Raw genomic sequence first — 26020 nt, 5'->3', positions numbered from 1 at the left:
CTCTTAATGTTAATTATACTTCTTGCGTATTTCGCTATACTTCGGAAAAATGCTTAAGCGAATTTGAAAATGTTTGCATAAAATTATAAAATTTATTTATCCAAAGATAATACTATGTAAAAATTAACTTTTAGTAAATATTTAATATTTTTATTATTTTATTTAATAATGGTCGAAAAATTTTGAATTGTAAGGTACAAAATTTTTTGTATAATTTTCTGGAATATAATTTCACACGGAAAAATATAAAATTTGAGCAAAAAATCAGTAGGAAAGTTTTGAGACATTGAATTTAAAAAAAAAGTCAGATATTTAGTATTCAATTACTCAGGAACAATTCGACCGATTTCGTTCAAATATTGTAATTCGCCATGCAAAATTATATTCCTCGAAATTATGCAAAAAATTGTATTCCTTACAATTCAAGATTTTTTCAACCATTATTTAAAAATAATAATAAATATTCACTAAAAGTTTTTTTCGCATGGTATTTTCTTTGGTTGAACGAATTTTATAATTGGGTGCAATTTTTTTTTAATTCGCTTTAAAAGTTCTCTCGATAAAGCGAAATGCGTAAAAAGTAAAATTAACATTAAGGAGTCAAGACTTTGGATCGCTCTCTTGACCAAAGTCGAGCTCTTTATGGTAGAACAGTTTAACGAGGACCAATATCGCACACCCTCGGTTCCTATGCAGACTGATCCAAATGATCACCAACTCTCACACTAACCGCAGTCAGTGATGCTTGACTTCGGTGATTTGCTGGGAACCGTGTCTTAACGATCAGTTCACTGCGGGACCTTAATAATATAAATAAATAGTATAAATTAGCTCTACGAGAATCTTAGAAACTGAACTGGTAATAAGTAAAGTCGTAGTCGCATAAATAAATAGTATAAAATAAGCTCCTGAAAGAGCTTAGAGACAGAACTGGTTATAAATAAAGTCTTAGTAGTATAAATAAATAGTATAAAAAAAGCTCCTGAAAGAACTTAGAGACAGAACTGGTTATAAATAAAGTTTATCATATACTACTGTTATCACAAAGCTTTGCGAATTCCAAAAGAAAGAAACTTTTACTTCTTAATTATAAATCGGTTAAATAAATTAATACCTTAAACTCTAAGTATACTACCATTTCATCAAAAATGAAAAGATTAGCTTATTCAATGCAGTCAGCGAATATAACTAGACCAATTACCTGACCGGTAACCAGAGAAGATAAAAGTCGAAAATTTTATGAAACATTTAAACTTACGATGTTTAATTTTATAACTCTCAACGTCTCTTTCTTTTTATCCTTATCTATAGTGCAAATGTTTAAATTGTCAGTTAAACCATGTAAAGTTAAATAATATAATAAAAATTTAATAACAAGATGAAGCCATTAGTTGAATAGTGGTACAATTTCATTTTTGTTTATTTGGAGATACAGAGACTTTAAGTTTGATGAACTGGGGGTGTGCTAGTTTTTAAATAACTTGTATAAACATGAAATTGAGGACTACACAATTTTTTTTTTTACTAATTGCAGTTGGACCACTATTAAAAGAGCCCATTCATATGTTAGCTTGCGCCGGCCAGGTGGCCGAGTGGTTAGCGTGCCTGACTGCGAAGCCAATGGCTGCTGGTTCGAATACCGCTCTGGTCATGGATGTTTCTCTCTCTCTGTGTTGTCTTCTGACGTGTGCTCCCCTATGAACGGGTATTTGTGGCGTGGGTAATGTTGCTCGCCTCCGTGACTTCAGTTCACAGGTGCCCACTGGGTAACGAACGATAAATGAGCAACACTTCTGGCATCTTCTAAGGCGAAGAACGAATGTTCAGTGCCAGCCGTTATTAAAAAAAAATATGTTACCGTGATATAATATAATGTTTATCTATTTTTCATCAAATTATTAATAAGAGAACGCGATACTAATTGGGAAATCGCTCATGACTACCCTAAATTAAAACTTTAAAGTATAAAAAATGAGTTCACATAAATCATGTTTAAACAGCGAAGTTCCGAACACCGAAACTTCTTTTTCTTCAAAATTGCAAACAAATTATGAAATGGAAAAAAATGTTCTTGAATGTGATAATTGCTTGCAAAAAGAGTCATTATTTTTTACCTCTTTCGTCTTTTGAATTTTAAGGAACTTTTAAACCGGTCATAATTTGTTTGCGATTTGATCTTTTGAAAAAAAAATAGCAATAGAAACCTGATAGTTCTATCTGAATGGCATGGATGGCCTGGTCGGTAGGGCACTGGGCCCATGTCCGAGAGTTCCCCGGTGCGAACCCCGCCGGCCGAAGACTCCCCACGTAGTCGGTGACTGATGCACGTTAAAATTCTGTCGAGTCGCAAAGTCCTCCATGTTCTCATAACAAATCAATACCTCTGGGGACACTGGATTGGAGATCGATCGTTCTCTGATTCAGGTCAAAATCACGATCTGTGGATGAATGAATGAATGCATGAATGGGTCCGCCTTATAAACAGGTGTGACGTATGATGTGGCAGAAGTCGAATTCTTGTCCATAGATGGCGCCACAGAAAGAAAAGAATCGCACACTCTGCCTTAAATTTGCCCGGTTTCACCAAGCAGGCTTATCCGAGTGGCAAGTGGCATTAGAACCAACCAACCAACCAGGTTTATCCGAACTTATTTTTTTCACTTTTAAATTTCAAATCATTACTGTTTTTGAAAGAGGATTTTTCCATTGTTTCTTCTGTGTTATAGTGACATCTTAAGAATCCATAATTGCGAGTAAGAATTTGTTTTTTTTTGACATAAAAATTAAAACTAATTTTTTTCTTCTTTTCACGTGATTTCCTCTTCATATATGATTAATTACTCACTTTATATATTTTCAGGATCTTAAAGTTGATTATGTGGATATGGGAGGAGCATATGTCGGCCCTAGTCAAAATAGATTACTCCGAATGGCGAAAGAATTCGGGGTAGAAAACTACAAAATCAATGAAAAAGAGGATTTAGTATATTACAGTCATGTGAGTCATTTTTTACTGGCAATAAATAAGGGAATCTAATATGAACGTTTTACTATATAACATCAAAGCATAATGGTTTAACACAGTTTTCCATAGTTGGTGATTTTTATTCTAACAAAGTGATTTGAATTTCATCGTCTGTAGGATCCAGTTTTCCCACATTGATTTCCATATTGTTATGGCAGACATCAGTGCAAAATTAATAAAAGTCATAGAGGTATTGCTTTCCATTTTGTATATCTAACTGAAAGCTACCTGTACTACTATTATTACGTTTTTGATTTTGATTATTAGGGCGACCGCTTTTACGTTAGCTTCCGTACGCTCCCGTATATAAGAATGGAGCAACTGCGCATGTATTTTAGATGCTACGTATCTTTACGTTTATGTTGACGTGATTAACTCTGTGGCGTAACTACCACTACGATTATTAAACATCAATTCACTGGTATATAAGACATGCTAACTTGATTCAATCACGAGGTACCTTTTGATAGATGAAGGTTGGCATGGTCAATAACTCCGCCCCCCACATTGGTGACCTCCGGGCGTGATATGATCACGCCAATCTTGATTGTAACGCCCACTTTGATGGATGTTCCACATTGAATAGTTGACTTGCTACTTGTGACTGTGGCATTATCCATCTCCTCTCGCTGTTGCTACTCAGTCTCGTCTCGATCATACACAACGTCGGCCTGCATACACTCGACTGCAAAAGGCAACACAGGTGCGACTACGACCGGGAAGTTAATACACCTCTCACATTTAGCCCTCAAAAACCCGGTGACCTTAATCCAGCTCTCCCGATCTTTCACAAATACAGAAACTAGTGGTACCCGTTCATCGAATTCTATCTCTGATAAAATTCTGGTGGGGGAGTATTGTGGCGTAACGACCACTACGATTATTAAAAGACATGCTAACTTGATTTAATCATGAGGTACCTTTTGATAGATGAGGGTTGGCATGGTCTATAACTCCTCCCCCCACAACTCTGTAAAGACAAAGCTACAAGCACGCTGTTTATATATGTTAAGTTTTGTTTTCTGTTTAAGACTGCCTTCGAACTAAAAACATGGACATGGAATGGCAGGGAACATTAAGAAATGAATGCATGTACAAAACATGGGCAGGGAATTGTAAGAAAAGTGCTGATGAAATTTTGAAATGAATCGAGTGATCTTACAACCATTGGTTCATTCAATAAAAAAAAAGGTTTTTGTTTAACATTATGGTTGTCCAATTGCACTAGTTCCATAAGAAACTAGATAGAATTTTGCGCTATTTCACTATTACGTAATTTTAAATTATATTTATTTTAACTATACAATTTAGTTAAACGAAGTTAAATAATCAATAGAAGTTCAGCAATATTTTCTTAAATATTATTATTAGTAATAATAATAATAATCTGTATTCTTTATGGCTGAATTTATCAAAATCTATATTCTATCAAATTTTTCTGCTCACAGATCCGCAGTTCTACTTACAGCAAAGCATCTTGAATTGTATGCCATAGATTTGAAGAAATAGTCTACATCCATTGTAAATGCTTGTTTTTATTTTGTGGTCCAAGTTAAAATTATCTTTTACTACATTAGCGTTTTTACCTTACTGATTTTTGCAAAATCTCTTTTACCTAAGTTTAATATTTTTTCACGGGCGCATGCGTATTTCACCATAATTGACACATGCTCACTAGAAGTGCGCATGCGCATTTATTTGAAATTTACGTACTGAAGCTACCGTAAATTTGCGAAGTCTCCCTATGTTCTAAATTAAAAGTTTAATACACAGAGAATTGTTTTATCACCAGAACTGACGCATGCTCACTAGAAGTGCACGTGCGCAATTACTTGAAATCTTACGTACGGAAGCTACCGTTAATTTGCGAAATCTATGTTCTAAATTAAAAGTTTAATACACAGAGAATTGTTTTCTTTTATTAAAACGCAATTTTATGCTAAATTTTAAGATAAAATTGTTTAAACGTCTAATCTTACTATCCATTTTACAATTATTTTTTTGAGCAAATTACATTAATTTGCTATTATAAATTACAGTCAAAGAGATTCGTTAAATGGTTTATTTAGATTTTAACATGGCCAGTGTGGACACGTTCACACTCACCCTACTACTATGTGTCAACACTAGCCACACGAAAACATGTGCTTGTTTTTGCCCATTGCTGGTAAATTGAAAATATACACAGTAAATTAATATAAAAATAGTTTTACAGCAAATCATCACATTTTGTTGAAATTCTGAAAATAAAATATGTAAATAAAAGAGTGACGAAAAAATTTGAAGTTGCTATTGCACCTTAAAAGCTTTCTTTTAAATATTATTTACAGTGTTAAAGTATTTACAGTGTGATTATGCAACTGAAGATATAAGTGTACAACATTATTGCTAATTTACGGTATCTCACGGAGGGAATTTGACCAATAAATAAAACAAAATATTCAAAATGTCAACTCAAGCTTCATGCCTACATTAGCCTCTTCTCGTCTAGTTTTTTTAAGATTAACGCTTCTCTAGCATTTGATATGAATAAATACTTTTATAAATAGTGAATAAAAAGAGAAAAGGAAATTAATAAATTAATCAGAGAATCAGTTTATTGGATGATCAGTTCATATAACAACTAATAAATCATCAAATTAGTAACTTAATGAATCAGTGAATGGATGGATTGATGAATAGATGAATTATTGAATGGATAAACGATTCCGAAAATATGAGAATTAACGAGTCGGAGTACTTGTGAATTCGAAGAATCAGCACATTAGTTTGTAAAAACTTATAAAACTGCAATCTTTTATACAAAAGGAAGTGAATCAATGAATCAGAGAATCAAGGGAAAAGGAAGTGAATCAATTAATCAGAGAATCAGTTTATTGGATGATCAGTTCATAGAACAACTAATAAATCATCAAATTAGTAACTTAATGAATCAGTGAATGGATGGCTTGATGAATAGATGAATTATTGAATGGATAAACGATTCCGAAAATATGAGAATTAACGAGTCGGTGTACTTGTGAATTCGAAGAATCAGCACATTAGTTTGTAAAAGCTTATAAAACTACAATCCTTCATACAAAAGGAACTGAATTAATGAATCAGAGAATCAGGGGAAAAGGAAGTGAATCAATTAATCAGAGAATCAGTTTATTGGATGATCAGTTCATAGAACAACTAATAAATCATCAAATTAGTAACTTAATGAATCAGTGAATGGATGGCTTGATGAATAGATGAATTATTGAATGGATAAACGATTCCGAAAATATGAGAATTAACGAGTCGGTGTACTTGTGAATTCGAAGAATCAGCACATTAGTTTGTAAAAGCTTATAAAACTACAATCCTTCATACAAAAGGAACTGAATTAATGAATCAGAGAACCAGGGGAAAAGGAAGTGAATCAATTAATCAGAGAATCAGTTTATTGGATGATCAGTTCATAGAACAACTAATAAATCATCAAATTAGTAACTTAATGAATCAGTGAATGGATGGATTATTGAATAAATAAACGCTTCCAAAAATATGAGAATTAACGAGTCGGTGTACTTGGGAATTCGAAGAAACAGCATATTAGTTTGTAAAAGCTTATACGACTGCAATCTTTTATACAAAAGGAATTGAATCAATGAATCAGAGAATCAGGGGAAAAGGAAGTGAATTAATTATTCCGAGAATCAGTTTATTGGATGATCAGTTCATGGAATAACTAATAAATCAACAAATTAGTAAGTGAATGAATCATTGAATGGATGGATAGGTGAATGGATGAATTATTGAATGGATAAACGATTCCGAAAATATGGGAATTCACTAGTCGGTGTAATTAAAAATTCGAAGAATCAGCACATTAGTTTGTAAAACCTTATATAGCGACAATCTTTTATACAGAAGGAAGTGAATGAACGAAATAGAGAATAAGTTTAATGGATGTTCAGTTCATGGAATAACCAACAAATCAACAAATTAGCAAGTTAATGAATCAGTGAATGGATGGATAGATAAATTATTGAATGGATAAACGATTCCAAAAATATGAGAATGAATGAGTAGGTGTACTTGTGAATTCGAAGAATCAGCACATTAGTTTATAAAAGCTTATAAAACTACAATCTTTTATATAAAAGTAACATTCTTTTTTTTAAATTTCTTTCATGCTTTTATTTTTGAAACTTTTCTTACTATTGAAATTTATCTTCGTCATTCGTCATTCTACAGTTATATTACTACTATTACAAAAGATCGATTTTTGTCATCCTTTATATAAGGCAATTTTTAAATGGTCTTTCTTTTTCTTTCAGGGTAAACGAACTCCTTTTAAGCCAAGCAGTTTTCCGACTCTGAGAAACCCTTTTGTTAGCATGGATATCAATAATATATTTTATTTAACGGACAAAATGGGTGAAGAAGTAAGTAAAGCTTTTAAAGTTCAATCTATTATTCAAACATCTAAAGTAAACCTTCGTGTCTTAGAAATACAAATACAAATTATAAAGGATAAAACAATACATCAACTGGAACAAACATTTGCAGTGGGAAAACTTTTCAATATTGTACTCTTTACTTTTTAAATAAAGAAACAAATTTAATATCATAACATATGTGTATTTAGTTAAAGTTTTAATATATTATGAGTTGTTTTAAGTTATTTATTGCCATTATGTAATAGTATAATTTTTTTCCGATACTTATTGGAATTCTTCTTTTGTTCGCTTCGCTCATTAATCCCCATGGTTGTTTCTTCTTAAAATGTCGATAATTTTTAGGAAAAACAAATTTTTGTAAATTGTGTGCAGAAAAGAAAATTTTCTCATAAAATGAATTTATTAAACAATGAATATTTCGTTAATAGAAAATATTTAATTTATTAGACAAAAAAAGTTTGCAAAGGAAAAAAAAACTTATTTTTGTAACGTTTTTATCACAGAATCGGCAGATAGATAGTTTATGACGAGTGATAAATAGCATGTTTTCCCTGCTGGATAGCAATAGCAATAAGTATTTTAAAAATATCAAATATTTATATACTGATTTGTAAAAGCATTAATATAAATGTAAAAGTAATTTCTTGCTTAAAATGAGGTTCTTACTAGTTTTTTAAAATCTATATGTATATTTCTCTTACACGGCGACAAAAAAAGCCCCGAACGGCAACGCTGGAAAATCGACCAATGATTGCCGCTAAAAATGTCACATGCTAAATCTAGCTGAGGTGGCTCAACGTATAGCGCTTTTAAAAACGGAAACTGAAATAACCTTAAGCTAGGCAGAAGTGAGTAGTCTTTGTCGATAGATCTCTATTTTAGTATTTTTTCGAAAGCGCTTTTTTTTCACGAATTTATATATTACGAATTTATTTGACGATTTTTGATTTATATCACGAATTTATTAGTTTTATTATTGCTATTAGTTATTCATTGAAAAATGAGTCTCAGTCGTGCTGTTACGCGTTAAGATTTTATGCTATAGCACATTTCTAATAGGTTTAACGAATTACATGTCATTTATTTGAATTCAAATTTATTTTAATGACTTAGTATTTACTAAAAAGATGTAATTTTTTTAAAAAAAAAAGTTGTTATATGGATTTGAATGATTGTTTTGAATTCTTAGAATTTTAAGTATTTGCAATGTACGTAAGTTAGTAGCGAGGGAAGCGAGCTTGGTTAGCCAAGCTAACCATATAAGATTGCGTAGCAATTTTCGGGGGTTGGCGAGCGTAAGCGAGCAGGGAGATCAGCCCACTATTACTTATTTATTTATTCTTGATACTATAGTTTTGAGAACATGCGCCTCTTTCATTTTCGCTTGTTAATGCAATTTTTATGTAATTATTATTCAAATAATTTATTTTTGGTGTAATGAGTTAAAAAAAAAGGAAATAGGATTAAGTTTGGTGATGTTATGGTAACTTCTTACTATTTTTTATATTCAACTTCAACCAAGAAAAGTGAGATGATATAAAATAAAAATATAGAGTGTCATATTTTCTAATTTCTTTTCGATAAGTAAGACATATTTGGTTATGACGGTAATTTTAGGATTTTTTAATGCAAGGACATTTAAAAAAATAATTTATTATTTTTTCTACCACAGATTCCTGCTGAAGCCCCATGGAATGCTCCCCATGCAGATGAATGGGATACAATAACATACAAGGATTGGCTGCAAAAAACTTGTTGGACAAAGTATTGTCAATTTTTACAATTATTGCTTTGAAATTATTTCTATCATTTTCAATCAATCATTTTATAATTATATATTCAATCAATATTTTTTATCAATTAATTTTATTATTTTTATCATGATCTTTATTTTTATGAGAATGAATTTTATGAAATTTGCATTTGGTAAAATAATAGAAACAATAAAATTAAACAAAAAAAAATACTTTTTATTTATTGATCAGAATGTACAATGCGAAATCTGCAGAATTTGAGATGAGATTTTAAGTTACTTCGGTACATTAACTAAACTATACAATATTATTAAAAAATAAAAGAGAACTTTCACTAAATAAATGAGAGTTCAGTTTCTTTACCCATAAGCGGAACTATTCAGTTCTGCGGATATGACATTTATATTGTCAGGTTTTTCTTAAAATTTTTTAAAGACGCGCTATCTTAAAAAAAATGTTGTTTACCCTCAAAATAGTAGAGCCGAGTTCAAATTCATTAAAGACTTGCATTATTGAACCGAATTATAAATTTAGATATGAGATGCTTATTTTTTACTTATCTAAATTAGGCCCTTTAAACAAAATACTTTGAAGCATACCTCGTGCCTATTGTATATTTAAATGAAAAGTTACTTAAAGGTTACTTTTAAACTGTGCTGACTGTGTGATTGCAATTTATTTATATATATTAAGTTTAATATCTATCCTTCGTTGTTTAAAGTTATTGCCTGATCATAAAGTTACATTACTATTTTTTTAAACAAAAGTATCAAATTTGATCATATTACAAAATAAATTTAAGAAAATTAACAAAGAAGTAAAATAAAAGAACTAAAAAGGATATAAAATTGCTTCCTGAATTAAAAAGAAAAGGAAGAAAATTGCTTAAAATGTATTGGTAAATCTTAAAAATAATAAAAAATTTGTGAAATAAATTTATAAAAATTAAAATTACAAAAATTAAAAATACAAAATAAATCGACAAAATTATTAGATAAAACTACCTAAATTACATAATTAATTTATAAAAATACACAAAAGAAATTACAAAAATACATATTAAACTTATAAAGCATATAAATTAAATCTAAAAATATAACAAAATGAAACTACAAAAATTTATTAACTAAATTTATAAAAATTATAAATTAAATTCACAAAATGCTATTAAAAACTACAAAAAATCATTAAATACATTTATAAAAAAAATAAATCTACAAAAAATAATAAATAAATCAAAGAAAAATTTTAAAATAATCTGTAGAAAATTATAAAGTAAATAAATATACAAAATTTAGTAAAGGAATTTACAAAAAAAAGTATTTAAATGAATTTACAAAATATTATAAAATAGGTCTACAAAAAAATTATAAAACAAATCTACAAAATATTATACAACAAATTTACGAAAATTTGTTGTTAATTTTTAACAAAATTTAGCTGATTAACTAAGTCATATTATTTGTTTTAGGGGAGCTTTAGATTTCTTTAATAATATCATGAATGCATTTATTACTTCTGAGCATTACGAAGCTTCTCTATTAGGCTTCCTTTGGTATATAAAACAATGTGGAGGAAGCAAGAGAATCCTCTCTACTACAAATGGTGGACAGGTTGGTTTAACAATTCTTGTGTTTTTCAAGTTCTGTTGAATAATATTAAGTATTGAAATAAATTAGGTTTAAGTATGGAAATTTTACTTTTTTGATTTATTTACTAGTACATAGATAAATAGTTGTTGGAAAAACATAAGAAATTTGAAAATCTATCTTTTTCTATTTTTTTTGTGCATTATCTTTTCCGTATTTAAGTATTAATTAGTGAATAATAATCCACATTAAAATAATTTTAAAAATTGAAATTTTTCCTTTTTGATATCTGTAGTGTATAGTCAAGTAAATTTGGGAGGGACCCATAGACCTTTTCACATTTAGTTATTAATTAATAGATAATATTAAACATTGGAATTAATTAGCTTTAAATATTGAAATTTACTATTTTCTTAATATTCCTATATATATATATATATATATATATATATATATATATATATATATATATATATATATATATATATATATATATATATATATATATATATATATATATATATATATATATATATATATATATATATATATATATAATATATATATATATATATATATAATATATTTATTTATTTATTATTTTTTTTAAATTTCCGTTGGTCAAATCTCCTACCACCCTCTAGTTTAATGGTTTAGACATGTTTCTTGCACACTTAAAAATTCGTTAAAAGGTAATAATTTTTGATATATGTTAGAAATAATAACGTAAACAGATGACAGACAAAGTTATCGCATGCCAGCATGGAAAATTCAGTATGTTAAAAAAATAGGAAAATTGTTTTGCAAAAAGTGCATAGAATCTCTCATATTTTGCCTACGTAAAAGGTATTGCTTTGTGTGGCTATCTTTTTTAATAGTTGGAAATTTTTTTTTATCTAAAGGCACAAAATTTATTATGCGAGAATGAACTTATGTGTAATTGCAAAATAAAGTGTGTTAACTGATTCAATTTTCATTTTAATAGGAAAGAAAGTTCAAAGGAGGCTCGCAGCAGATAAGTAAAAAAATGGCTGAAAAGTTAGGAGGTAATTTTTTCTCAGTTTGTTTCCTGTTTAAAATGCTAATTATTCAATGAAGTTCAGTGCATAAGAATATTTGAATTAAAGAGCATAAATTCTAAAATAGTTAATAATTTCGCTGCATTTATGTCAATTTTTTTTATTTTCAAGATGCTGTTATTAAACAAAGTCCGGTTGTTGGAATTGATCAAAGTTCAAAAGACGTCGTGATTGTGAAAACGCTGAATGGTAAAGAATACAAGGTAAGATGTTATATTAAATTACTATATAATGTACGGTTAGAAATTTCACACAGAGAAAAAAATTCTGGTAAAATTACCGTACTGTATGGTAATAACCATTCTAGAAAAAAAAAACGTAATTCTGTTAACAAAACCAAGATATACGGTCTTTAAATAATTCATTTGGTAATTTTTCCGTTCATATAGTAACGGTTTACCGGAAAGTTTAGTTTTCAAAATTATTTTTCTTTATCATGGATTTTGTGAAAAATGCATACAAAACTGAATAGTAAATTCAACTGAATACATGACTTTCATGCAATGCTCTAAAATTAACAAATTTTACTACCTTTATCAAATTTTAAACACATAATTTAAAACCATACTGTTAATTTTACCGAAATCGTTGCTAAAGAACTTCGGTACAAATTACCGAGCTTTTGGTTTAGCCATAGATTCAGAAACATGATCAATTTTGCCATATGATAGAAGTTTTAATCAGACTTTTATAGGGTAGTTTTAAAGATACTAGCTGAGCTAAAAGTCTTACTTTCCCCTATTTTACATTCACAAAAAATATGAAAACAATTAAAAATGATAAGAGATATAAGAAGAACTTTTTGGTGATACAAAGCATAAAAGAATGAAGAAAGTTAAAAATGAAATAAATTTATTTTCTAATAATGTTAAATCAAATTAAATTGTCTTTACGTTTCATTGTTGCAAGAAGCATTGTTTTCGGAAGTTAATGGGTGACTTCAGCAATTTTTGTACCAACTATTTTTTATACTTTTTTCTCTATTTTTTTCTTCCGTCGCTTGGTTTAGAAAACAAGAAAGCAATATCTTACGAGGCCTTACGAAAACTAAAGTGTTATTTGATCAATATAAAATTCAACATTTTAAAATAGGAAACCAACTCGCCAGTTTAAGGCACATTAGATCGCCAATGGTAATTTGGCGAATAAAAATTCCCCGTCTTGTTATAACGCCTATGGTTTTCAATCAAATTAATATTGTCCATAATGTTAAATTCATTAAATAAGCTTTAATCGGCATTTCATCACTTTCATAACAAAATACATACGTGTTAGTGTTTTATATAATATGAGGCCTACCTTTCAGTGCTCAAAAATTATTGAAATTTCTCTCCAAGCTCTTTTCGAATTTTTCAGCGGTTCTAGCTTTCTTCGCGCGTTCACTGGAGACCTTTTTAGTCTAGCTATCCATGCATGATGATACCTTTTTTGAAATTAAGTTCTAAAAATATGCGTAACATATATTCCTTATAAACATCTTATTCAATTTATATACATTACCATTTTATGTTAACGAAATTAATAGTTTTATTGTTTGGTGGCATGACATTTTACATACACTAAAATGAAACATACATATTATTAAAATGCAATTTTAACGGTCTGAAAGGGTAACCTTAAGTATGTAAATTAATTGATGCAGATGATATATTTAGTAATTAAATGCAACGGAAAAAAAATAAACTGAAATAACTTTCTCTGAATAAACATACCTTTTTCATGGATTTGGTTTAAAAACCTGTCCGATTTCTTGACTTAAACTATCATCTGCAGAAAAAAAATATGTTTTTGGTTTGCCCTTCTCATAAAAAAGATTACACTCACTATGCAATAATCCTATCATTAGATCAAAAATAATAAAGTTGTATCGTATTTGTGAGCACTGTCGATAAACTAATAAGGTTTCCCATGTAATAAATTTAATTTTAAAAACATATGCAACATGTAATGCATGAAATCATTTTCTTAAAGACTTAGAAAGTTTTTTTCTTAAACTTGGGAACTCGACGTTCTTTGCAACCATTATCAACTTTTTATTTATAATTTTAAAACTCAAAGCATTGAGAAAGCTTTTCAAATGATTCAACGGAGTAAGAAAATTGAAAGACAGATTTTTTTCTTAAAATATCGAAAACTGCATGGTATATTTTTCTAAAGTAGTGGGCTGCGCCCCCTGCTCGTTAACGCTTGCCAACCCCCGAAAATTGCAACGCAATCTTATATGGTTTGCTTCGCAAACCAAGCTCACTTCGCTCGCTACTAGCTTAGGTACATTGCAAATGCACAAAATTCTATGAATTCAAAACAATCATTCAAATCCATATAAAAACATCTTTTTTAAAAAAAAAATTACATCTTTTTAGTAAATACTAAGTCATTAAAATAAATTTGAATTCAAATAAATGACATGTAATTCGTTAAACCTATTAGAAATGTGCTATAGTATAATTCGTGATATAAATCAAAAATTGTCAAATAAATTCGTAATATATAAATTCGTGAAAAAAAGCGCTTTCGACAAAATACTAAAATAGAGATCTATCGACAAAGACTACTCAATTCTGCTTAGCTTAATAGTATGAGATTGCCGCAGCTGATGCTCTCTGGTTATTTCAGCTTCCGTTTTTAAAAGAGCTATATGTTGAGCCACCTCAGCTAGATTTGGCAGTGACATTTTTAGCGGCAATCATTGGTCGATTCGAAATGTAAGAGAAATAGTGATGTAAACAAAACGAAGCAAACTTTGCCACCGGCGGAAAAGAAATAGAGTCAAAATTTGGGAGCCACGTAAGAGAATTATATATGGTATTAGATTCTGCAATTTTCTTCTTTTCATTTTAGGCCAAGTATGTGATTCTTGCATTACCACCTGTACTACAAATGAAAATTCACTATACACCAGAACTGCCACCCTTGCGAAACCAGTTGATCCAAAGAGCTCCAATGGGATCAGTCATGAAAGTCGTCGTCTACTATTCCAAACCCTTCTGGAGAAGTAAAGGTACTGGTCGAACAAAATTAATTCGTAACTATGACCCAAATTCAATTATTCTTTATTATGGAATTATACGAGGGATACAAATAAAGTAACAGCATTTTTTAATGAACTTATATTTAGAATTGGATAAAATTCCTTCAATGCAATCATCTACGAAGTCACGTATCAGATCTCTGGAAACCCTAAGACACCGTAAAGTGTTGTGAATTGCAAGTCAGAGATTGAGTGCCTAGTGCTCGGATCACTAATGATGGGCAGTGTTTATTTCTATGGAATTTGCGAATCAATAATATGATCTGAATTTGAGTTTCTTAAAAATCTAATGTAGGATTTTATTTTTATAAATTTTATAGGTAAATCTTTTTTTTTGTCCAACTAATTAATAAAGTTTATCAATCTGGTGGATTGATTCCTTTAATCTGACTGAGAAATTAAATTTAAAAAAAAGATTTCTCAAGACATAGTTCTAAAATTTTATAAATATTATTTTATAATAATGTTGATGAATCAGATCGATTAATGACAAAAATCTGATTTCAGTAAAATCTTACTGATGAATCTGATTAAATAAATAATGTGAAGATCACTTTTTCATTTCCTACACGTCATCTAATTACAGATCAAAAGAAATACAATTATGCTTTGAATTTCTTTCCAGGATATTGCGGATCATTTTTGATTGAAGGTGGGCCAGATTTTCCAGTTAATTTCACGCTTGATGACACAAAACCAGATGACACTTTTCCTGCTATTATTGGGTAAATGAAGCTGCTAATACTATACAATACTTATAATGTATTATTTTGTTTTTCTGAGAATAAAAAACTAGAACGTGTTGTAATTCTCTTATAACTGAATTTGTGCTAGCGTCTTGAAATTTGAGTAATATGATCCATAAGACAAATTTAGACACTAATTCCAAAAAAATCACTAGAAAATTTAAATTATTCAGTTGTTTAAAAATGAAGTTTTCCATAGGTTTAGCAATAGGTTAAATATAGAATTTATTAGTTTAGTTTGTTTGTAGCATTTGCTGTATGTTTAAAAAGATTTAGCGTCGTTTTTTTTCATTCTATCTAAAATTGAATTGTATTTTGCTTTTGGATCTATAAATTTTTTTTTGGCTTATAATTATTTAAAAATTGATTAATGTTTTTAGCTATTTATTCCTCTTTTTTATTCTATTGCAAATTCATATGCAGGTAATTGCATTTTTTCATTGGTTTAGAACTCCCCATTGATAAAAATGAGACTTATGCTGAGGATTTTCCTTCCTTGAGCGATTTTAAATATGACATCAACGATGTTTGCTAACTTACAACTCTGTTTAATGGAAAACGGAGTTCATGAATCAATGTTGCTTTCTTTTGAAAGCAACGTCACGGATGTTTCATAAAGTTATCGGAAATCACCTGTTTATTTTGTTCAAAGTTGCCTATTCCTATGTGTACTATTTACTTAATTCCCAGTCCTACGACGGGCTTTAACTCATTCATTTGTGTAGGTTATGAGTAAAATTTGCCAAAGCACATTTTAGTTGAGTGGAGAAATTATCTGTAAGATATATATACACATGTTATCAGCTAATTGCTGAATCTTTTCGAAAGTACTCCGCCCGATAAGAAAACACAGTTGCCGGACTGAATTTTATACCACTGTCTAATAGTTCAAAGTCAACGATGTTTTTGTGTTTATATTTGTCACATTTGAGTTAGTCCTTGAAGAATGTAGCACTTAACTGTGCGATATGCTCGTTAATGCTGCAACATTAAGGTTTTTTGTTCTTAAAAACCTGGGGCTCAAGTGATCCTCCTCAGGAATGTATTATGTGTTATCTTGAGGCTTTTTTCTGGGTTTTCGATGTTGTACTCTACACTGCAGCAGCATAGCTTATGATGAGGGGTATACATTGCAAGTAAAGCATTAGGTATAGGACCAATTTTGAATTATGGTAAATAATGGGTTTGAGGGTCAGGTATGCTCCTTCTGTCATGTTAAGAATATTAAAAATATGAGTTTTTCAATTTAATGTGTTTATAAGGATAATACCAAGATTTTGAGCTGTGTTAACCATGGGAGCATTTTCATTAAATTGCTCCAGGTTCAATTTTTTAACCTTTTATATGATCTTCTAATAATTATGCGCGAAGACTTAGTGACATTGATGGAAATTTTTCAAATTTTTTTTTTGAAAAGGCAGTTAAAAGAATACTTGGCCTATAGCTCTTAGGATTTTATAGATTTTTTCTTTGCTTTGGGAAGAGTATTATGTGTGCGTGTTTCCATTTTTGTTGAAAAAATAATTTTATCTTGATGCAGGAGTTGATTAATTAATTTGATTTGTTCTTTAATGTTTATGAGGAGATTTTTAAGCATGATGTTGTTTATCTTGTTCATTCCGGAGGCCTTGTTTTTATGAAACCTTGTTATGATATTAAATAATTCTTCCAGATTGGCTGGTTTAATTGTATCAAGATGATTATTTGTAGTAATAAATTCATGATGGATATCCAGGATCTCAGTCTTTGAGGTTTTGTCATTTAAGGAAAATTGTTTCTCCATTACATCCATGAATATTTCAGTTTTGTCTCTGTCGGAATATGTTTTGTCATTGGGCTCATTCTAAGGCAGATTTGTGGTCTTTGCTATATTAAGTAAACGTACCCTGCTCCTTGCTGACTTGGGTTGTTAGAATTTCTACTTTGTCATCCCAGTTTTCTTTTTCAAATTCTGCTATTTGCTTTTAAAAAGCGGTTGACTTGGTGTTCAATGGTTGGATCACGGGTACTCTGATATTCCTTTATGAGTTTGTTTAATTTTAATTTGATATTTGATATTATATGGTTGTTTGCAGTAATTGATTCTTATTTGAGTTTAGTAAGTGGCGTCATTATAAGCTTCCTGGATACTGTGGGTGCTTGGATAAGTTGCGTTTTTGAAAAATGATTTTGCAAAAATAAATAATTTAAAATCTATGGTAATTGAAGGTTTTTGAAAAATAACTTATGTATTAAAAAGTGAGAGAGAAAATTGCTAGATGTGATAATTTATGATTATCATAAATTGCCAATGAGCAATGGCATCATTATGCTTAATACAGTAAATCTTTTTTGCGATGTATTTAGCTTCTGAAAACATGTTTTACTTAATCTAATAGCGCAAAGTTTCTGGATAGAGCAACAAATATTAATAAATAAATAAAATTTAAATTATTTCAATTTTATTATTTGTAATACGTATGGCCTTTTCAATTTCATGCATGATTTCATAATTTTGATAAAAAACCATTTATCGATTATTCGCTTATTTCGTTGTTTATTTGTTAATTAATTTTTTATTTTTAAACTTATTTATTTACTCATGATAAACAGAAATATTAAACACTATCTGAAATACCATACGAAAAACGTGTGTTTAAGTTAAGAATTTAACATTTTTGTTTAGCATGCACTTGATAACCAGAGTTGTTGACATCTTGATTTGAAACCTTAACCAAAAACTACTAGAAATAATACACTCTTTTACAATTTAATGAAAGAATAAATGGATAAATAAATAAATGGTAGAATGAATAAATGGATGAATGAATAAATGGAGGAATGAATAAATGGATGAATAAATAAATGAATGAATGAATATATGAAGGATGAATGAATGAATAAATAAATTAATGAGTAAATAAATTAATGAGTAAATAAATGAGCGAATGAATGAAGGGATAAAAGAATGAATGAGTGAGATTTTTAAATCTAGTTTTAGCTTTTATCTATTTATCAATCTCCTTTATTTTCATCTATCTTTCCTCTCATGTGTAAAAAATTAAAGTTCGTTTTAAGGGAAAAGTTTAATTAAAACTATATTAAAATAACTGAATAAAATTTTTTTATAGCCTTAAGGACAAAAATAATAGTCACTAAAGCTTGAAAAATCTTTTAGTAATCATTTATTTGAAAGCATAAAAAAAATTCTTATGTAAATTTTGAAACACGTGGATGTTATTGTACAGATTTTTTATTCTAGATTCTTATTATCCTAAATGTTCTATTTTTTTACATGTGATTACTATCTTAATTTCAAAAACTATTTTTTATTTTCTCTTTCGTTTCTTAGGTTTATTTGTTCAGATAAGCTTCGTCGTTTGTGTCAACTAAGTGCAGAAGAAAGAAAAAATATGGTAGCTAAAAGCTTCGCTGAAGTAACGGGCCTTCAAGAGTTTCTTAAAGTAAATATTTAATATATTAATGAGATTTTATGTACTGTTTTGTGTGAAATTTTTTTACAAAATCGAAAGCTTTTACTTTTCTATTTATGAAAATAGTTCTTTAAAACTTGCATGAAATACTCTAATATATACCCAATTTTTTATTAAATATCCCATATGAGATATTTCAAAATTGAAACAAATATTCATTTTTATTCACCTTTTAAAACGATTAGGTGCCAAATATAACGTTTACCCACATAAAATATTAAAAAGTTGAATAGCATCATATTGCAGTAGTGATAACTGCACCGCTATTCAAAATTTTAAATGTAGGCACGAGAAAATATAACACCTAAATTCGTTAGTTCATATTAGAGCATTTGAAGTGAATGTAAAGTATAGCTAAGAAGGATGCATTAAGAATACGTAAACACAAAGTATTGTGCCAGAATGTTATTGCATCATCATGTCTCTACCCGTGTCAGACGAAGTGCAGCTGAAACTCTTCGTTTATTTCTAATCATTTTATCATCTGCAGTAATGAGATCTTGAAAAATCATCTTACTTGTTTACGTTGTGTCTTGGCAAATCCAGTATTGATGTACTTCCTTCAGGAAAACTTTCATACCGAACATTTACAACTGTTTGTTTTATACAGAATTAGTCATAACCAGCAAATTTTTATGATATACGTCCAGATTGCACTCGCTCTCTAAATACTAAAAATTGTACTGACACACGTTATTCTGTTCTAGAATTATTCATCGTTTCATGACTTTACATTAACTTTGAATGCTCTCATGTGAACTGTTTTATCAGTTGTTCGCAACACATTCTACAAGGAGCTCTTCTTACCTTAATTTATAATATTTATAATCTGGAAAGATGGTGGTGTTATTGATGCACCATTTCTGACACTAACAGGTAGGTGAATTCTTCATTTCGACAACCTTCATACATTGATGTGGGAGAATCTCAGGAATCATCAATCGAATTCGATCCATTCTCTAGGTTGTCCAGACCGTAACCCTGTCAAACCGTAACCTCAGGATTAATTAATTGAATTTAACATAATAAGGGCATAAAAATTTTCGATGTTCACGATTATTTTCTGATATTTTATACATTTTCAAACAATTCTGGAGGTGTAAAAGTAGTGTGCCTATTATTTTTTCTTTATTATCAAAATTTAAAGGTTTTAGAGTTCGGCACATATATATTTAGTTGTATTTGATTTCATTGTTATAAGTGTTTTGGAAATTTTCACATTTCCCAAAACATTTTATACAAAGTTATTACTAAGATAAAAATGTTATTCGTGTTACTCGCTCGTAAGACATGGTTTCTAGTAGATCACCAAAATCAAGCATCACTGGGTTGTGGTGGATGATTACTTTAATCTGCCTGCTAAGGGACCGAGGGCGAACGGTATCTGTTTTCCTGTAACTGTTCTACCATGAAGTGCTCTAATTCGCACGCATTTTCTTGGGTTACCAAAGTGGGAACTATTCCCCCTGTAGTGAGATGGCAGATTTTAAATGTAGTCCTTTTAACCCTTGTAGTCCTTTTATCCTTGTAAGCCTTTAGTCAAAATTGCAATGACATGGTTTTGGATCATCGTCAGGGATATTTCCTGGACCGTTGCCAATAACCCATAAGTGCCGCGTAAATAATAATACTATTACAGGTACTATTATTCTTTCATCCCCTAGTTTATATGAGGCCCATCAGGGAAAAAAACGAGATAAATTGTTGCTATTTTTAAATAAAGTAGGTAGTTAAGATTCTCCGTAAAATACTGCAATATAGTTGCAATTACCAATAGTAGTTACAACAATTTGTAACATAATTATGTACGATAAAAGTATTTAGATACATTATCGGAAATTTAATTGTGGTCCTTATTTTAATAATTAACATTAGCTATTTTTTGTAGGGTAAATTAACTTTTATTTACTTCTGTAATTTTAAGTTAAGATGCATAGTAAAAGAGTTAACGGAATTACTTTGCCTGAAATTTAATAATTTATACTTTCATAAAAAATTTATGGCTTTTTTTTAAAAAATGCATGACAAAAACAATTTTAGAGAGGTTAAATTTGTATAAAAATGTTAGTATAATTATCTGCTCTTAAAGTTGTAGAGTAAAAATTTTTATTGGCATGGCAAACAAATAAATTTTGGAAAAAGATTGTACAAAAAGTTTTTATGAAATTGTATTTTCAGCCAATTCACTATGAAGAGCATAATTGGATGGAAGAACAATATTCTGGAGGATGTTATACAGCTATGTATCCACCGGGGTTTTTCACTCGTTATGGAAGGTTAGCTCTTAAGATCATCATAATTATATAAATCTATCTTGTATAAAACACTAATAATCATGTAAGTTGATTGTTACAAAACCGATAAAACTTCTTTCTCGCATTGGCAAAAAGTAAACTATTTTAGCTGTTAACTCTCAAAAGATTTTGAATGATAAGGAATTTAAATATAAACTGCGTAATTTTAAATTTAAGCCAAGTGCGCCAAATAGTTTTCGAAAAGTAGTATTTTAAAAATTTGATTTCTCAGGAAATTTTGTTAAAATTTTGTATTCTGATATTTAAAATTGTATTCTTTAAAATGATGTAGAATATTTTATATTTTAAGATTTCGAAATTTTTCGACTATTATTAAATGAAATAATAAATACTTGTATTTAGTAAAATTATTTTTTGCATGAAATTATCTTTGCATAAATAAACTTTATAACTGTAAGCAAGTTTTTCTTCTATTCACTTGAAAAGTTCTCGAGATACGGCGAAATACTTAAAAAATAAAATTAACTTTAAGGGGTCCAAACTTTGGACCGTATTTCCCAGATTACGGCTACCCCATACATTTCGGGGATTAGAAACCCGAATCCGTCGAAAAATCAGTATATTTATTCAGAAATGACACGTTTTCTGATTTTTTAACTTAATATCGTCTTCACTTATTGTATATTTGAGGTTACCCCCTCGAAACATAAGATTGAGTTCTAGAACTTGAATATCTGATCATTAGATCAAATGTTATTTAGGGTGTTTCGTTTATTATTTTACTCTTTGCACTTTATTATTGAAGAAGTTTTCATTGAAAAATTATAAAATAATTATGAAAAAGTCTTTTTTGCTTTGAATCACCTTTGGATAAACGAGTTTTCTAATTGAATATTTGCAAGTAACGTCACCGGATTGTAAATCTTGGAATTTATCGATTTCGAAGCCAATCAGGTTCGATACACATGTGACGTCTCTCACAGGTGTCCAATTTAATCAAATGGTTAGGCATAATCATTTTTGTTTTTTGTCGAGTTGCAAGTACTTAATTGTGTAATTTTCTTAATAGTTTCTTAAACTGTTCTAAAAATATAAGAAAATGCGCAAAAAGTGAAATTAAGATTAAAGAGCTTAATTTTTCAACCGTTCATGTTTATTAACTATTCTGACAATATTTTACAGATTACGGGTACCTACAGTATTTCGATAGTCAAAATTAAAAATTTATAAAAAAATTATCACAAATGTGCTCTTGGAGCTGAAATTTTGCAAACTTTGAAACATTATGATCATCGTAATGAAATCCGGAATTTTTTTTCTCGATTCAATCAATTTAAACACAACTTTTTGTGTTGTGATGCTTTTTAAGAAAAAATTGAATGACCGAAATTTTAGAAAGAGTGACTGTTGAATGAATTACGAGAAAAAAAATTATATAATATATGTTTTTTTTTTAAAAATAAATTTTTGGGAAATTTATTTTCTTAAACTAATAACTAAATGATTAGTTTGTTTAACTAATTTTTTACTTAATAAATCAAAGAATTTTAAAATTCGCTTTGAGGAAACGTACGAAAATACAGACATAGTAGCAAAAGCATTGTAGTAAGCAAAGCAAAACAATTACTTTAAATATCTTTCCTTAATCTAAATCGTGAAATTTGGGTGAAATAAAATTGTTCATAATTTTTAATATTCTGTCACTTGCGATAAATTTATAATTTAATAAATACTAAAGGAATACATAAAAATTATTATGACATCAAACAATAACATTGTTAAAACATCAGTTGAAGATTAGCTTCAACTTTAAATTTAATTCAATAAATTTAATTCAATTTATAGTGTTGTTTTTCTGTTTATTTATTAAATGTTTTGGACATTTTAAAGCAAACTGATGTGAAAATGTTGTTCATAATGTAATTCATTTTCAAAGAATAACCTTCATGTGTAATATTTTAGTCTTTTTTTAAAAAAGCGTAAATTTTGTTTTGTTAATTGTACAGAGTGATACGTGAACCAATAGACAGGATGTATTTTGCTGGCACGGAAACTGCAATAGAATGGTCTGGTTACATGGAAGGTGCCATTGAAGCTGGGGAGAGATCTGCTCGAGAAATTCTTTATGCGATGGGAAAAATAACACGTGATAAGATATTTCAAAAAGAACCTGAATCAACAGTAAGTTATTTATAACTACTAATCATTTTATAGTTTTTAAGTACTATATTATCTTATGCTATACCATGATTACGAGTTGATTAAACTGATATTACTATTTATAACTTTGTACTATTCAAAATTAAAAATATCCCTCTCCTTAAGTGACTTTTGATTACATAACTGAATAGTTTTATGCAAAAGTTTGGTTTATGAATTGGGAATAGTTTTTTTTTCACAATTATTTTTTGATTCAAAAAACCTATTTAAGTAGAGCTTATTATTTAAGGCTAACTACATAGTGCCTAAAAATAAACAGCAGTTTCAAAAATAATAAAACAAAAAAAATGTACATTTAGCTGGATTCTGCTTATGAAACCAGATAAATTTGTTTTTGCCGAATTGAAATTTCAAAACCTATCTACGGATGGGGCTGATAACTGATAAATAACAATAGAATTATGTTTTCAGACAACAATTTTGTTCTAAATCAGGGCTATGTTGTTGTGCTACAGCAACCCAGTACTGTATTATAATAAAATTAATAGATATCCGTACACTTATTTCATTTCGAATTGTGCAATGTGCAGCAGAATATTTCATGTAATAGTTTTCGAATTAATGGCACCGTCTGATGACAAATTTGCTAACAAATTTTTGGATTTGGGTAGAATAAACCATTAGCTTCAAAGCCAGAACTTAGTTAACAGTACATTTCTATTTTTCTTTATGTGTCAGTAATTGATTTGTCAGTTCAAATTGTCAGTAATTATAGGGGTGCCAGGTAAAAAAATTACTAAGTAAGACCATAAAGATGTATTTTATGTTGACAAACATGTTTCATTCAATGAATGCTGCTTCTATAAATGTTTTATTCTATAAATGCAAGCATGCATCATTCTATAGAAAAAAACATATACAGCTAAGATTAGGTACTAGGGGTACACGGCCTCTGTTCCCAACGTTCATCTTGCTAACTGCTTTTGTATTTCATCCCTTCAGTGGGTCGATAAATGAGTATGAAGCATGCTTGGGAACTAAACATTGGGGGTTCCGTGTTTGGCTGACCACCTAACCGGAACATCTGCTCCTGCACCCCAGAACCCAAGGTTAAGAAAACTGAGATGGATACAATAGGCCTTGGCCCTCTATGGCCTGTCGTGACACAGATTTTAAAAATAAATCCGTAATATATATATATATATATATATATATATATATATATATATATATATATATATATATATATATATATATATATATATATATATATATATATATATATATATATATATATATATATATATATATATATATATATATATATATATATATATATATATATATATATATATATATATATATATATATATATATATATATATATATATATATATATATATATATTATATATATATATTATATATATATAATTATATATATATATATATATATATATATATATATATATATATATATATATATATATATATATATATATATATATATATATATATATATATATATATATATATATATATATATATATATATATATATATATATATATATGTATATGTATATATATATATGTATATGTATATATATATATGTATATGTATATATATATATGTATATGTATATATATATATGTATATGTATATATATATATGTATATATATATGTATAAATATATATATATATGTATAAATATATATATATATGTATATACATATATATATATATGTATATACATATATATATATATGTATACATATATATATACATATATATATATGTATATACATATATATATGTATAAATATATATATATATATATATATATATATATATATATATATATATATATATATATATATATATATATATATATATATATATATATATATATATATATATATATATCAAGCTGATTCGTAATCTATATATTTTGTAATTTTCAGGATGTCTTACCAAAACCTTTTGAGGTTAGCTTTACTGAGAAATATACACCAACTGTGCCTACTTTTTTGAAGTTAATGACCATAACTGCTATTGGATTAGGAGCACTAACTTTTCTGAAATGTCCTAAATCAGTAAAAAGCGATATGTTATCTTGCTTCAAACTACGCTGAATGAGCTTATTTCGTAATTTTTTTAATAAAAACTATTTTTGTAATTTTTTTTCAAAATTTTGAATTGTAAATAAAAGATATTTATAATCTTGTGAGCGTTTCTATTATTGAGTAAAAATTAAAAATGTTTTTATTTATCACTTTTTACAATTACGTGAGAAACATTTAGTACCAGCATTTGGAAAATTTTTGATCCATAAGAAACTCCCATTTATGCGATCAAAAGCAAAAATGAATAAGAATACAAAACAAAAATGGTGTCCCAAAAATGTCCAGTGATTTAAAAAAAGTATGAAAGAAAAACAAATGGAGTGCAGTTTGCTACGATATCTTTACAAAATCAA

The 26020-nt window shown here is 28.5% G+C and overlaps 1 protein-coding gene across 1 annotated transcript in view; it reads left to right on the top strand.

Moving 5' to 3' along the window:
* LOC107456157 (amine oxidase [flavin-containing]) overlaps positions 1 to 25768 on the top strand; it is a 37397-nt gene extending 11629 nt beyond the window's left edge. The window contains exons 3-14 of the mRNA XM_016073940.4: positions 2861 to 2998; positions 7333 to 7440; positions 9128 to 9219; positions 10681 to 10822; positions 11784 to 11844; positions 11989 to 12080; positions 14719 to 14878; positions 15534 to 15633; positions 18986 to 19097; positions 21306 to 21403; positions 23389 to 23563; positions 25506 to 25768. Of these exons, the coding sequence (XP_015929426.1) occupies positions 2861 to 2998; positions 7333 to 7440; positions 9128 to 9219; positions 10681 to 10822; positions 11784 to 11844; positions 11989 to 12080; positions 14719 to 14878; positions 15534 to 15633; positions 18986 to 19097; positions 21306 to 21403; positions 23389 to 23563; positions 25506 to 25676 (1449 nt within the window). The 3' untranslated portion in view covers positions 25677 to 25768. The remainder of the gene's footprint in view (positions 1 to 2860; positions 2999 to 7332; positions 7441 to 9127; positions 9220 to 10680; positions 10823 to 11783; positions 11845 to 11988; positions 12081 to 14718; positions 14879 to 15533; positions 15634 to 18985; positions 19098 to 21305; positions 21404 to 23388; positions 23564 to 25505) is intronic.
* Positions 25769 to 26020: the final 252 nt, after the last annotated feature.

Source organism: Parasteatoda tepidariorum, chromosome 9 (assembly GCF_982258835.1).
Source record: "Parasteatoda tepidariorum strain Cologne lab strain chromosome 9, Ptep-v5.0, whole genome shotgun sequence".
In the NCBI taxonomy this organism is placed as follows: domain Eukaryota; kingdom Metazoa; phylum Arthropoda; class Arachnida; order Araneae; family Theridiidae; genus Parasteatoda; species Parasteatoda tepidariorum.
The sequence above is the reverse complement of the archived record's forward strand: the minus strand, read 5'-3'. Positions and strand labels throughout refer to the sequence as shown.